Source organism: Halichoerus grypus, chromosome 6 (assembly GCF_964656455.1).
Source record: "Halichoerus grypus chromosome 6, mHalGry1.hap1.1, whole genome shotgun sequence".
Classification (NCBI taxonomy): Eukaryota; Metazoa; Chordata; class Mammalia; order Carnivora; family Phocidae; genus Halichoerus; species Halichoerus grypus.
Genome location: NC_135717.1, coordinates 56,660,201 through 56,676,449, shown reverse-complemented (window position 1 = coordinate 56,676,449; position 16,249 = coordinate 56,660,201). Strand labels below are relative to the sequence as shown.

The 16,249-nt window shown below is 35.1% G+C and overlaps 1 protein-coding gene across 2 annotated transcripts in view; it reads right to left on the bottom strand.

Moving 5' to 3' along the window:
- The window catches only part of STAM (signal transducing adaptor molecule), an 82,248-nt gene that overhangs the window by 50,232 nt on the left and 15,767 nt on the right, over positions 1-16,249 (bottom strand). The window contains exon 2 of one of the 2 annotated variants that reach the window (XM_036097072.2): positions 11,556-11,640. The exons of the other annotated variant lie outside the window; for it this stretch is intronic. Coding sequence (XP_035952965.1) covers positions 11,556-11,640 — 85 coding nt within the window. The remainder of the gene's footprint in view (positions 1-11,555; positions 11,641-16,249) is intronic. 2 annotated transcript variants of the gene reach the window in all.

Sequence of the window (16,249 nt, the reverse complement as noted above, 5' to 3'; positions counted from 1 at the left end):
ATGAAAAAGGACAAAGACACTAGCAGTAGGTTTCTAAGTAGAAGCACTATTACGTGTTCAGAACAGAAAAATTCTTTGTAGTGTAAGACTATCTGGAGTATCACATTCCTGGGCCCCACCTAACCAGTGTCAGTACTTATACACCCATATTTTGACAACCAAAGCCATCCCTAATATATCAATATCACCCAGGCTGAGAACCACTACTAGACAAAAGCAGCACTATAATATAGCAGAAAAAGTAGAAAAGATTTGAAGCTTGACAGACAGACCTCATCTTGAAAGGGGATTCTAAAGCTTCCTAATCAGTATGTTATTCCAATACTTCCTTTAAGAATTGTGCCAGGGATACAGAAAACTTCAACAACATTAGTTCTAGTTTGTTCTTCTATCAAATTACTTTTACAACTTTAACTTTCAAATAATCTTAAAGTGATTTTTAAATTGTCATTTTACATGCTTTACTACAACTTACCATTCAGGGATTTATGTGGTGCGGTGGAAGGCTAAATGTGCACAGTCTTAGTACGGGGGTAGTACCTAGCAGGCACACACTGAAAGATACGGGAATTCAAATCTTTGCTGAAGTAATTTATTTTTAAATTAATAGATAATAAAAACCTTCCTTGAATACTGAGAAGAGTCTAGTGTCGAGGATGCCTTTCAAAAGCATAAAAGCATTACACGAACTGTAAGAGAACTCTAATATAAAATATGAAAGCAATCAGAACTGAAACAAATAACTGTATATTCAATGGCATATTCAAAATACAGATTTGATCTATAATACAGATTACATAAAACACAGCCTACACAAGGGCAGCAAGGGTGAAACAGCATAAATATCAAATTCTTGACTTTGAGCTTGTAGGTGTTTCTCATGAGATGACCAACGGAACATGAATATAGTATACAAATGATGTTATCTGGCTATTTAAAGAACAAGTTCATGATTCCAAAAGACTTCAGCAGGAAAGGAGGTAAACTAAACTTCTACATACTACATACTGAGGATTAATGGAAGGATAGATTAACAGTAACTACATACTTAAATTCAATATGGTGATATTTTGAGTTTCCTAGACCATATAACACTAAGGTGTATTTCTGTCAAGCAAAACACAATGTAATATAATGCATATGAGAGAGAAGAATCACTCAAAACTTCAATATCAGATCAGCATGTCCTGATTCATGATTTTAACTTTCAAATAATTCTTCATTATAGGCACTTAATGAAAAGTGAGAAAAAAAAACATAAGATTGGGAGTAAAAACCTGACTTCGAATTTGCCTCTGTTACTACTTTTGGAAAGTCACATTAAAATCTCAGGGTTTTAGTTTCCTTATCTGTGAAACGATCTCTATAGTCACGAGGATTCTATAGGTCTTAGCTGTAAAATATATGGTGTTTTAAAAACTGCAATAAAATACAAAAGTAAAATCACTGTCTAGGGCAAGTAAAGATGAAAAAATAAGACTGAATCAGAACCTTACCCTAATCAAGGACTTGGCTCCTGCTACTATACCCACTTTCTCCCAAATCATCATCTCAATTTCCCCCTTAAAACGGATCATTCTCTTCAGGATACACAGATGTTATAATACAGTCCACTGATGAAAAAAGAAAATTCTTATCAAACAACCAGTTTAAGAAAGACTTCACTTCAACAGTGGCAAAAAGGTCAAAATACTTCATAAGAAACTTTACCAAAAATATTCAAGACTTCTAAGAGGAAAACTTCACAACACTACTAAAAGATACAAAGATATGCGATGTTCTTGGATAGGAAGATTTAATATCATAAAGACAATTTATTAATTTAAAACTAAGCCAATTTAAAAAGAAATAGTTTTGTTTTTAGACTAGTCAAGCCAATCCCAAAGTTTATGTGGGGACAGTAGAAAGGGGAAGGAGTATTTAGAAAAACTCTGAAACCACGTGGAAGCAGCACATGTATACACACGTTCGAATAGGACAAAAGATAAAGTTCAAAAAATACACAGGGTAATACATACAGGAGTGTAATATATAAAGGCAGTATTTCAAATCAGAAAGGAAAAAGATGGATTATTCAGTAAATGGCACTGGTATTTTGGGTAGCCAAACAGAAAAAAATAAATTTTGAGCCATACCTCTTACTACATAAGAGGATATTCCAAATAGAGCAAAGATTTAAATGTAAAAAATGTAACCACAGGTACAGAGACTTTGGAAAACAGCTTGGCAATTTCTCACAAAGCTAACCACAGTCTTCAAAATGATCCAGCAACCATGATCCTAGGTATTTACCCAATTGAGTTGAGAGCCTATGTCCACATACACAAAACCTGTACGTGAATGTATTTCATAGCAGCTTTACTCGGTTACCAAAAACTGGAAGGAATCTAGATGTCCTTCAATAGGTGAATGGATAAACTACAGTACATCCACATAATGGAATATTATTCAGAAATAAAAAGAAATGGGTTATCAAGCCATGAAAGGACACAGATGAAGCTTAAATGCATTTTGCTAAGTAAAACAAGCCAGTCTGAAAAGGCTACATATATGATCTTAATTATACAACATTTTGATAAAGGCAACATTAAAGAAGCAATAAAAAAAAAAACTGGTTGTCAGAGATTAAAAGAGAGGGAGGAGAAGAATGAATAGGTGGAGCAAAGAACAGTTTTAAGATGGTGAAGCTATTCTGTGTGATACTCTAATGATAGATATATATCATTAAAGATTTGTCAAAATCCATAAAACTGTACAGCATGAGATGAGCTTTAATGGAAACAATGGATTTCAGTTAATAATAATAACAATGGTTCATCACTTATAACCCATGTACCACACAATGCAAGATATTAATAATAGGGGTAGCTGTATGTGAGGGGTAGGGTGTGTATATAGAATTCTTTGCACTGTCCACTCAATTTTTCTGCAAATCTAAAATGATTTAAAAACCAAAGTCTACTAGAGATGATGGACTCTGAAAAACAAACTGAGGGTTCTAGAGGGGAGGGGGTTGGGAGGATGGGTTAGCCTGGTGATGGGTATTGAGGAGGGCACGTTCTGCATGGAGCACTGGGTGTTATGCACAAACAATGAATCATGGAACACTAAATCTAAAACTAATGATGTAATGTATGGGGATTAACATAACAATAAAAAAATTTAAAAAAAAAAAAAAAAACCAAAGTCTACTAATTATGAAACCAAAAAAATGAAACCATAAAGAAAAAATGAGTTAATTCCACTAAAACCTTGGAGAGGGAAAGTCCTGTACAATTCAAAATTCTACAAACCATAAGAAAAGACTGATAAATTTACCTGTATAAAAATTAAAGACTTCCAAATGGAAAAACAACAAAGTAAAAAGAATAACATAATATATATACACACACACACACACAACTCAAATTATAGACAAGGTATGTCCCTAAAATATCAAAGACTACAAGAAATGAAAGGATATGAACAGTTCATAGAAAAGGAAACATAAAAATCTCTTAAATACAGAAAATGATGTTTAAGAGCCTTTGATTCAATGTAAGACTATTCCATGATGAGCCCTGAGTGATGTATGGAAGTGCTGAATTACTATATTGTACACCTGAAATTAACATAACACTGTATGTTAACTAACTGCAATTAAAATAAAAACTTTAAAAAACAACAACAACAACAAAGACTGGGGCACCTGGGTGGCACAGTCAGTTAAGCATCCGACTCTTGGTTTTTGGCTTAGGTTGTGATCTCAGGGCTATGGGATCGAGCTCCGAGTCCAGCTCTGCACTCAGCAAGAGTCTGCTTAAGATTCTCTCTCCCTCTGCCCTTCCCCACCCATTGCATGTACTCTCTCTCTCTCAAATAAATAAACAAATAAATCTTTAAAAATCAAACAAACAAAATAAAAACAAAGACTATCCCACCTCAGGCCCCTTCACCTTTACGGACAGGAGTCAAAAGAGAGCCCCAACCACTCCTTCCTAGGCCTCCAAGGTTCCATCTGCAAAGGTCAGGAGGAAGTCTTAGGCACCCAACTTTCTCTACTATCCAATAATTGAGAATTTGAGAACACATGCCTGTTTATACCAGTCCCTATGAGAAGCTGCAAACTACCCATCATTAAATAGCTCTACATATGCAGTACTTTCCACCTTCTGGAACCTCTCCACTGTGTCCTCTAGAATTCACAGTCCACCATCAACAAAAGCCCCAATCCTCAGTCCTCTGGCTCTACAGAAATCTGGCTCTCCAGGGAAGATACTACTCCCACTATATAGGGAGGTACAAGACATGGGTCTTCTTTGCCCCCTTTACTACTTCCAAATCATTCTTCCTCCCTCTTTCCTAAAACAGTCCAATTCTCATCAGGCCAGACTATCTTCTTACTGCATTTATTTAAAGAACCTCAAGTGGAGAAGGAAGGGAAAAATTAAGGGGGGGAAATCAGAGGGGGAGACAAACCATGAAAGACTATGGACTCCGAGAAACAAACTGAGGGTTTTAGAGGGGAGGGGGGTTTGGGGGATGGGTTAGCCCAGTGACAGGTATTAAGGCACATACTGCATGGAGCACTGGGTGTTATACGCAAACAATGAATCATGGAACACTACATTAAACTAATGATGTACTGTATGGTGACTAACAAAAAAAAAAAAATTTTTTTTTGTTTTCAAGCGGGGCGCCTGGGTAGCTCAGTCGGTTAAGTGTCCAACTCTTGATTTTGGCTCAGGTCATGATCCCCAGGTTGTGGAATCAAGCACCATGTTGGGCTCTGTGCTAGGTATGGAGCCTACTTCAGATTATCTCTCTCCCTCTTCCTCTACCCCTCCCTCTCTCTCTAAAAAACAAAACAACAACAACAAAAAGAAACATCTCAATTACTCCTTCATCCCTCAGTGATTTTAACTCCTGGCTCACTGCCACTCTCTCCAACATTATTCCTGTCTTAATTCTCAGAGATGTTAATTCATCTACGTAAGTGATGTTCCCAACATCTTGACTTTTCAGCTTCTATCCCACTTTATTAACTGCCATGATCACATCCTAGACCATACCATTACCGATAAGTGAAAACCCTCTATAATCTCAATTTCAAGCATTCCAACTATCACTTCTATTTTTCTAACTCACTCACTCTCTTATATCCAACTCTGTGCTCATTTAGGGCAACTCACCTCTGTTCCAGCTACTCTGTATCTTTGAAGTTCCTAGCACCAAGCATTTTCTCTCTTGCAGGATTCATGTAAATGTTATCTCCTCTGCCCGGGACCTGCTTTCAGCTCTTACATTCTTCTCAACTTTAAAATCGTAAATGTTATCCCTTCAAACTAGTCCTTCCCTGAAAAATCTAAGTAGGTCTTCCCCTTTTATTCTCCACTAAAGCACTCTGATCACTATCTTCTTAGCTTGTTATCTACCTGTTTATTTCTACTTTCTACTAACTGTCACCACCGCTGATCACAAAGGCTTTGTTGTTTTATTTAACACTGCATACACAAAGCATGATACCCAGGCAGTACTCATTGTTTTGTCAAATAAAAGAAAAAAATGACTGATGTAGAGAAAATGAAACTAAAAATAACTCCACAATGTAAACTAAAAGAGACATGGAAATCAAGACCACACTTTACAAAAAAAACCCTTTAATTTTACTCCTGTTGGGATTTCCCCTAATTTAAATTATACTTAATCCTAAATATGAATTAGATTCCATTTGTAAACTGGAAAAACCTTCAGTACCTAGAACTGCTGTGATAATTATATATATAATGTTTCTAAGGAACTTAAACAAGACCTGGCAAATAATAAGCCATCAATAAATGTTGGCTATTATTTTTAAAAGAGCACTTGATTTTGAAAATTAAGGCCTATAAGCTGAAGCTACAATTATAATAGAATATAATATATATAGGAAGAGATGTGTTTCTCTACCTGATTGAAGATGGCTGGGTCAGAGACTACTTTTTCCTTTAAAAAAAAAATCTGGAAATATTCTATCAAACTCCAGTTGAAAAACAGAAATAGTCACAGCCCAGGTCCAAGACAAGACAGACAAAATGAAAAGCATTTTTAGCAAACTCTTTTCCAAAGGTTTATATTTGTATTTTTCACAAAATGTCAGTAATAATTGTCATTATCCTTCTAGTTCTACAGGAATAAATCAAAGATTTACCGCCTAAATAGATCCCTTAACCACATAAAGGAAAAAGTTACATCATGTTTTCCACATTCAGTCAACTATATCTCTGACCAAAGCTAAGCAAAGACAGTTCAGATATAAAATAATAGCACAAATTAATCTAGATGTCAATTAGAGAAAAATTTTAACTTGGTATTGTGGATAATCAACACCTACCCTCACATTTATTTTTCACATGCGAATATAAACAAATCAATTAAAACTAACAAACAAAAGCTATTCATTATGTGAAGACATGTTAAAGAAAAATGCTACCATCATTCTCAAAGTTCTCTTGATTCTAAACAAACAGACTTTTCAGTCCATCATATGACCTCATTGGCTAGGCATTTTTCAGTACTTACTCATACACTGGAATTGCACACTAAAAGTCATGTGAATAAAAAAAAAATAAAATAAAATAAAAGTCATGTGAATATCCTAGGAAGTCAGAAGAAATTTTCAAAATGTTCTTTAAAGTTTCAAGTCCAGCATATTCAAACATTTCAGGCTTAAAAAAAACCCTCTAACCTACAGGAAGTAAACAGTAACCACATCTACTAGGTTTCCTGAGACTGATATAATTATTTGTAATTATTAATTAAATGATTTTAGTTAATAATTATTATTTAAGTGTGGTAATATTCTACATGCCACTAATCAAAAACTCATGTTAAACTACAAAATGATTTCTAAGTTTGTCAATTTAACAACCAATGCACGGCTAACAGACATCAAAAGAAATATATTCCTAAGGCTATCAGGATATATTAATGAATTAACTAATTACAAATGTGGAATCGTGTATATAATATGCTTATTATATATGAATGGAAAATATATTCGTATTTCTATAAAGAAACAACGGAAAGATACAAAAGGAACAAAAACAGTTATCTATAGAGGATGGGGGGAGAAAAACAGGGATAGGAGTTAGACTTGTCCACGTTCATCTTTTCAAGCTGTTTTCATTTTTGAGCCATGTAAATATAAATCTATTTTTAAATCAAAAAAGTACGTATTTTATATAAGCATAAGTATTTCTTGAAATCAACAAATATAAATACACTCACAAATATGTATGTATGGTTTAAAGAACAGAACAATAAAACTTTTAAAAGACAAAGAATTAGGGGTGCCTGGGTGGCTCAGTAGTTAGGCGTCTGCTTTTGGCTCAGGTCATGATCCCGGGGTCCTGGGATCGAGCCCCACGTCAGGCTCCCGGCTCCACGGAAAGCCTGCTTCTCCCTCTCCCACTCCCTCTGCTTGTGTTCCCTCTCTCGCTGTCTCTCTCTCTGTCAACTAAATAAATATTAAAAAAAAAAAAAAGAATTAAAGGAACGTTTTTCAAAACACTGGAAGCCATGTTTATGGGTCACAGTTCTGAGTAAATGAAATTTCACAATAATGGCGCTTTTTCTTCCCTTCAAAACTTGAGAATATTTTCCAGACTACAACAACTCTAAAATAGATGATACTTAAAAAAAAAAAAAAAAAAGAAGAAGAAGAAAAGGCCAAAAGGATCTAGGGGCCAGGGGGAAAAAGACTTGATATAAATTATTTTATTTATGCACTAAATAATTCCACAATATACTGATGGTGACAAATCATTTTGATAAAAATACCAAAGCTTACAGAAAAAGAAAAGCTTTTCCTAAAGTTCCCTCCACAATCCCCAAATCCACCTTCTTAAATAGATCTGTACATTTTATAAAATTAGATTAAAACCAAACGGCAATGCTTTTTTAAAAAATCTAGACTGTTACCTAGTACACGAATAACTGTATGAAACACATTCCAATCCATAACTTCCCTCTACTTCAACCTACCCTATTTAAATCTGTTTTAGGAAAATACACATTACATGGGTATGGCTTCAGGAACACCTCTCTTACACCAATGACATTTCTCAGTCTTCTCTAAAGCACACCAGATACCTAGACTACCTTGCAGACAACCTACAGTAATGTTCAATATTCTTATGCTACCATCAGCAACCCATAACTAAACGTATGTATGTAGGTTCCTAGATAACATAAACCAAATCTCCACAAGTTCTCCATATATACTAACTACAAAATGATTCCAAAAATTAAAAACAAACGGTAAGTGGTTACCAGGTGCTGGTGGGGGGGAGTGGGTGGGGGTGAGTTGTTATCTAGTAAGCAGAGTTTTAGTTAGGGATGATGAAAAGTACTGGAAATGGATAGTGGTGATAATCCCACAACAATGTGAACGTACTGAATGTCACAAACATGCCACAAAATGTTTAAAGTCATAAATTTTGTTATATATATTTTACAATAAAAACTAAGCCAACAAAAGAAATATTATGAACACCACCATAAGTATCCCACAGTTTACTGCTCACCTGAAAAGCACCTTCATAATTTTCTACTACTAAGCTGATCTGAGAATATCTAACACAATTGTGTAACACTTATCCTTAAGCATGTAGGTACAACACCTAGGACCCACAATAGTTTTAGGGGCCCACAAAAATGTTTAATTTATTTTATTTTCTTTTTTTCCAAAGCAAAGTTTATTGAGCGATAGTAAAGTGATAGTACAAAGCTCCCAAAGAGGAAGGGGAACTGAGAGGGTTGCCCATTTTAACTTATTTTAAAAGAAAAAGAAAAGAGAGAAAAAATGAACTTTTGGGGCAAAGAAAATGTTTGGATGTATAATAATACAGTTGTCTTTGTTCCAATGCAGTCGTAAAATAGTTTTATTAATTTTCATGGAGAAAGGGATCCATGAACGTAAAAGTGCCGAAGGCCCATGAAAGTGAACACAGCCCTAATGGTTTTCATTTCCTATTATGAAATTATCAAGGTACAACAAGAAAGTGAAAACACAACTGGATATGTATATAAAACATTATTCTTAAAGAGAAATCACAAACCAAATTATTATAAAAAGTATCTACAAAATGAATACCAAATTTATCTTTACTAATGTAAAGATGAAAAGAAAACTGACAGGGTGAAGAGAGGCAGGACTTGTAACTGGAATGCTAGATAAAAGTTTTATCTCCAAAATATACTAGGATGGAATTAGGTTGATACCTAATCCTTAACAGACAAATTGTCACAAAATTGAACTTCAATCAAAAAGAGGTTAAGTTGCACCCATTTAACCATGTGCCTGATACTACTATAAACACTTTATATATGTTAATTAATCTCACACTGACAATAAGCCCCCTGTGAAGAAGACACAATTTTTATTCCTACGTAGCAAATGAGGAAGATATGATACTTACCCAGTGTGACACAGCAAAGTGGTCAGAGCTAGGATGTGAACCCAGGCAGTCTCACCCCAAAGTCCATACTCTCAACCACTAAGCTATCTGCTTCTTTCCTCTGCACAACAAATATTAATGGACCTTTTCATTCTACAAATCTAAGTCTATCAGATAGACATAAACTACCATAACACAAAACAAAACACAAACAAAAATGATTTTGATAGAGTGCTTTGAGGATTCACAGGACCATAATATGATTTGCTGTAAAGGGGATAAAGAAAGCTTTGTGGAAAAAATGATATGTATATTGGGCCTGGAAAGATATGAGACACAGAAACAGAAAATGGGAGAATAAAATATTTCACACTAAAGGAATACAAGGACGAAAAGCATTAAACTAAGGTAGAAAAGCACTGGCAACTGAAAAGCTTGAGTTGAAAAAAATGGTATTTAGAGTAAATGGAAAATAAATGAGTCAGATGCCTAAAGGGAGGTCAGACAACTCACCACAGAAAGTAGGGGAGTAACATGGTCAGAGTTGTTATAGGGCAACTAGATATAAGAAGTGGACAGAAAAGAAATGGAAAGAAATGTCCGAAGGTTAATTTACTAGTCCAGGCATGGTAAGGAATGTCTCAAGTAAAGTGGGACCAACAGAAATAGAGAAAAAGGAATAGATATACATCACAGAGAAGCTACTCAAATTCCAATTAAATTAAGGAACTAACAGGGTCAGAAACAAAAAGACTCAGTACACTAAAATATAACGACAACAAAGGGGATGGGTGAGGCCACATATGGAGGCCATATTTTGGGGAACCTGACAAGGGCCGCATGTAACAGGCCGAAAAGGGCTTGATTGAAGGGGTAGAAAGACCTTGAAGACAAACTGCCCTTGCCTGGTTTGGCCAGGTTCAAGAAGTTAACTGAGAAAACTTTATAATATCAACACTCTGTGAGATATTTTGGAGGCAAATTGACAGAATTTAGCAACAGTATTAATGTGGTGGTGACTGAGGTCTTAAGTGCAAATGAAATAATCTTGTCATTAACAGAGACAGGAAACAAAAGAGGGAAAGCAGGTTTAAAGCAAAAAGAGACATGACTTCGGGTTTCTACATGGTGAGATCAAAGCTTATACAGTATGATGTCCAGAAATAATGATGTGTCCACAAGACTAATGATACGGTGAGAAAAATCAGAGTTGAAAATACAGATGTCACCCATATAAAGATATGTAGAACTTGTAAGATTTAAAAAAAAAAAAATGTACTAGAAAAGAAAAAAGTATTAGGGGAAAAAAAATAGACCAAAGAAAGTTTAAGGAACTGCCTATATTTAGGAGGGGAGGAAGGAGAGCCAAAGAAAGCATCATCAGAGGGTTAAGATTAGCACCACAAGAATCAAGTATAGGGGTGCCTGAATGACTTGGCTGGTGACGCATGCAACTCTTGATTATGAGTTTAAGCCCCATGTTGGATGTAGAAGTTGCTTAAAAATAAAATCTTAAAAAAAAAAAAAAAAAGAATCAAATATAAAACAGCAGTGTTCTCTAACATTTTTCACAGGAAAAGTACATTAATAAGACAATATTTTTGTGGCATAAAGGGGTAAATGAGGCTAATAACCAGATGTTATTAGCCTAGGAATTAAGGAAATTATTAATCTGTATACCAGTTAATCTACTTGCTGTATTGAAAGCTCTGTATTAACAAAAAGGCTTTATGCCAAAAAGTTTAAGATTATACTGTCCTAAACTCTCTTTCTATAGTCACTGATTAGTTAGGTGGAATACTGCAGATACGACAATGAAGAAAAGAACTGAAAAATAACCATGAAACTTGAGAAATCAATTGAGAAATCACTAATGGTTTTAAAAGTCAGTGGAAAAAGCTAGACTTCAGGAAGCAACTATGGACAAGGTTTTAATTAAAATATCAACATTGTTACCAGTCATGTTATCCTAATTGGTTACAGAGAGTAACTTAAAGGGGATGATTCCTCAAATCTTGCTAGCAAAAATATTCCCTTTTAAAACTAAATTGTAATATGTTTTACCTTCTAACTCTCATTTTATTCATGTTAATAAAGAGAATAAATAAAGCTCCTCTGAAACTTTGTAACACTTACCCAGTTCGAGATTGACCGACTTTATCACAAATATCCAAAATGAGGCCCCAATCCTCAGCAGTATTCATCTCACTCGTTGCTTTCTCTGTGTATTATGAAAAGAAATTGCAGAAACATTATTTTTAAAAAGAACATTCAAATGACCACATTGTGATAAGAAATCAAAATAGCTGCCAGCGGCCTGTTTAATGAGAGAGTCAAGTACATCTTCAATGATGTAATGAGCACTGGGTGTTACATGCAACTGATGAATCACTAAATCCTATCCCTGAAACTAATAGTACACTATATGTTAACTAAATTGAATTTAAATAAAAAAATTTTTAAAAATAAAAAACAAAAAAATATTTTAAAAAGAAAAAAAAATAAGCCATTGATGGGACACCTGGGTGGCTCAGTTGGTTAAGCATCTGACTCTTGATTTCAGCTCAGGTCTTGATCTCAGGGTCCTAAGATTGAGCCCCATGTCTGACTCTGCACTCAGTGCAGAGTCTGCTTGTCCCTCTCCCTCTGCTCCTCCCCCTGCCCCCGCGTGCATTCTCTCTCAAATAAATAAATAAATCAAATCTTAAAAAAAAAAGAGAAGTAGGCCATTGATACTTATTTATTTAAAAAAAAAAAAACCCCTACATACAGGTCTATTCCCTTCCCCATGAAGAAAGACTAAAATAAAGAAATACTTTCATTATCAAATAATTCTTAGGTTTACTTGCCAATGAAGAAACATGACAAGGCACAAATCTCTAACAGAAAGTTTCAGGCAATTAAACTAATTATATGATTTTGTTGATTTTCATGTCTGACATGGGGAAGAAGGAAAATGAACAAAAGAAACCAAGCTCTAACTGAGTACTTTCCATTAAATGAAAACTTAACAAATTAAGAACATCAACAGAGGTATCACAGATGGAGCCCAATCATCTCATTAAGCTCCCTCCCTTAATTAAAATAAAAGATTTTTTAAGGCAAACACAGAAGGATAAGGAAAACATGAGAAGCAGTAACAGCAACAATATCTCAAAAACTATGTAACAATATAGATACATGGTACCTACTTAGAAGACCCAAAAAAGATGCATCATATACTGGCACTAACAAAAAAGCTTAAGAACCAGCCTGTTTTACACCACTGAATTCTCAGAAAAGTCAAATACTGGTAGCAGAAGGAAATGCCTGCAGCTGACAGCAGAGAAGAAAGAGGACTTAGAATGGATTAATGCTGCTCGAAGTGTGTAGGTAGGTACCTACTTTGCCTTCCTTACTCAAAGAGCAACCACCTCTCCCCAACCCACCTGAGCAAATGAGTGAAGATTTGCTTTCTGGAAATAAAGCAAAGTTTTTCTAGACAAGGAAAGACACAAAGCATAGTTGAGACTGAAGCACCAAAAATAAGGAATTACTTCCAGTTTCCAGGACAGCATTTAAGGAACTTGGAAGTTACCACTCCATCCAACAAGTAAAAAGCTGAGTAAAGTGAAAAATAAACAACTCTTCTGAGATCCCTCAAAAGTGAGGTCACAGGCCAAATGCTGTCCCCAAATTTAGAGACACAGACAGATGGATACACAGAATACAATTTAACAGAGCAGAAACCCATAAGCAAAAATATCACCAAGAACCAGTACCACAGATCTAACCTGTAACAGACAAACTGCTGGAGGCTAAGTGTACACAATTCTAAGAGCTAAAATCCAAAAGGGCCCAGACATAGGGGATTTCCCACATTTTTGTAAATTTTATTTTCATGAGCTTTCCCAGGATATCAAGATAAATATCAGAGAAAATTTTCTATTTTTCAGCAAGGGGAAGAGGACAATAACTATTGTGAGATACACCAGAGCATTCTCTTTTTAACAAGGCCACTTGTTAATTCTTTTAACCAGCACCTAACCACCTAGGGTGTTACCAGAGATTAACCCACCTCGGGTAAGGGAAATTCCCAACTCCAGCCTGCTCCAGCCTCCCATGTGGAAGAAGGGGAATACCCAAATTCAGCCCATCTAGCCATCTTTTCCCACCTAAGAGGGGGAAAAACTGAGAAGCAGGTGAGAAATTCACACCCTAGGGGAAGAGGCTCACTTTAAAAGACTGAGACCTAATCACCAGACTATAGAACACTTCTTACCTAACACCTTACTATTATGTCATTAAAGGACGGTGTTCCTTTTTTTTTTTTTTTAGGATGGTGTTTCTTTTATCTACTACATCATGTCTAGCTTTCAGCAAGCCACACTATAAGGCAAAAAACACAGTTTGAAGAATAAGCATGAGAACCAGATTCACACATGACAGGAATGCTGGAGTTATCATACCAGGAATTTTAAAAGCTATAATTAATATGCTAAGAGCTTTAATGGAAATAGGAGACAACATGCAAGAACAGATAAAGAAAATAAGCACAGAAATGGAAATTCTGAAAAAGAATCAAAAAGAAATACTAGAAATCAAAAACAGTATAACAAAAATGAATGCCTGTGGTGCACTCATCAGCAGACAGAACGTGGCTAAAGAATCTCTGGACTTGAGCATATGTCAATAGGAACTTCCAAAACTGAAAAGCAAAGGAAAAAAAAAAAAAAAACCTGCAACAGATTATCCAAGAACTGTGGGAAACTACAAAAAGTAAAACATAGACATAATTGAAATAGCACAGAAGAAACAGAATACTTAAAGCAAAAACAACTCAACATTTCCCCAACTTGATGAAAGACATCAAACCACAGGTCCGGGAAACTCCAAGAACACCAAGCATAAGTATCAAAAAAAAAACTACAGCTGGGTATACCATTTTCAAACTGCAAAAAATCAATGATAAAGAAAAAAAAGAAAGAAAAGCCAGCAGAAGAAAAACACCTTACCTATACAGTACTAAACATAAGAATTACATCTGACATCTCAGAAAGCATGCAACAAAAGAGGAAATGGAGTAAAATAGTGTTGAGAGAAAATAACCACTGACCTATTATGTACCCTGTGAAATTATTCTTCAAAAGGAAAGAAGAAATAAAGCCTTTCTCAACAAAAAACCATTAAGGAAATTTGTTGCCAAATAAATGCCAAAAAACTGACCTTGCAAAAAAATGTTAAAAAAAAAAAAAAGCTCTTCAGAGAGAAGAAAAATATGATATAGGAGGGGTGTGTGTATTTCCATATAAGTGAAACAAATGACAGCAAGGGTATCAGGAACAGGAGAGAAGAACTGGGAATATTTTGTTAATCATTTCACTTGCCTGCACTACCAGTGAAGTGGTATAATGTTATTTGAGAGTGGATTTGGACTACTTTTAAATGTACATTGCGAACTCAAGGGGAACCACTAAAAATAACAAAAACAGAAGTATAATTGATATGCTACAAAAGAAAAAAGACTGAATCATATGAAATGCTCCATGGGATGCCTGAGTGGCTCAGTCAGTTAAGCATCTGCCTTCAGCTCAGGTTATGATCCCAGGGTCCTGGGATCGAGTCTGCATCGGGCTCCCTGCTCAGCAGAGAGCCTGCTGCTCCCCCTGCTTGTGCCCCCCACCCCTGACAAATAAATGAATAAAATTAAAAAAAAAAAAATGCTCAATTAAAATCACGAAAGGAAAAAAAAAGTGGAAGAAAAAATAGAAAGAAAACTGTAACAGATATGGTAGATATTAATCCAACAATATCAATAATCACTTTAAATGTCAGTGGTCTAAATACAAATATTGCCACAATGAAAAAAAAACACAAAATGCAATTATATGTTGTCTACAGGAAGCCCACTTTAAATATAAAGACACATATACATTAAAGTAAAGAGATGGAGAAAGATAACCATGCCAACACCAATTAAAAGAAAAATCAATACAACCAAAAGTTGGTTCTTTGAAATTATCAATAAAATTGACAGTTGAGAAGGAAAAAAGAAAGAAAAAAGATAACAAACTACTAATATCAGAAATGAAAGTGGGGATATCACTACAGATCTCATGGACATTAAAAGGATATGGCTTTTACAATGGCTCAATACTATTGAGAGGATCATGGGAACCTCCAATTTACAGCCAATCAGTAAGAAGCATAGGACATATCCCGGACTTTGACTGGCATCGGAAGTGGAGAGTGAGGGCAGTCTTGTGGAACTGAACCCTACACCTGTGGGATCTGACACTATTTCTAGTTAGATAGATAGTGTCAGAATTGAGTTAAATTTGTGGGACACTAGTCAGTGTCCACTGAGAATTAGAGAACTGCTCAGTGGTGTTGGAAAAACACACACTAGAATTATGAACTCTATGCCTACAAATCTGATAACCTAGATAAAAGGGATCAATTCCTTGAAAGACACATCTGTCAAAATACACACAAAAATAGACAATCTAAAGAGGCCTATATCTATAAAAGAAATTGAACCAATAATTAATAACCCTCCAAAACAGACAGCATCAGGCAGAGAGAGGCTAATGGTAATTTCTACCAAACATTTAAGGAAGAAATTATACCAATTCTCTCCAATCTCATCTAGAAGACAGAAGCAGAAAATACTTCATTCTGGGAGAGCAGTATTACCCTAGTACCAAAGCCAAAGATATTATTAGGAAAAAAAAACTACAGATGAGCATAGATGCAAAAATCCTTAACAAAATATTAGGCAAATCAAATCCAACAATATAAAAAAAGAATTCTACATCATAACCAAATGGCATTTATTCCAGGTAAGCAAT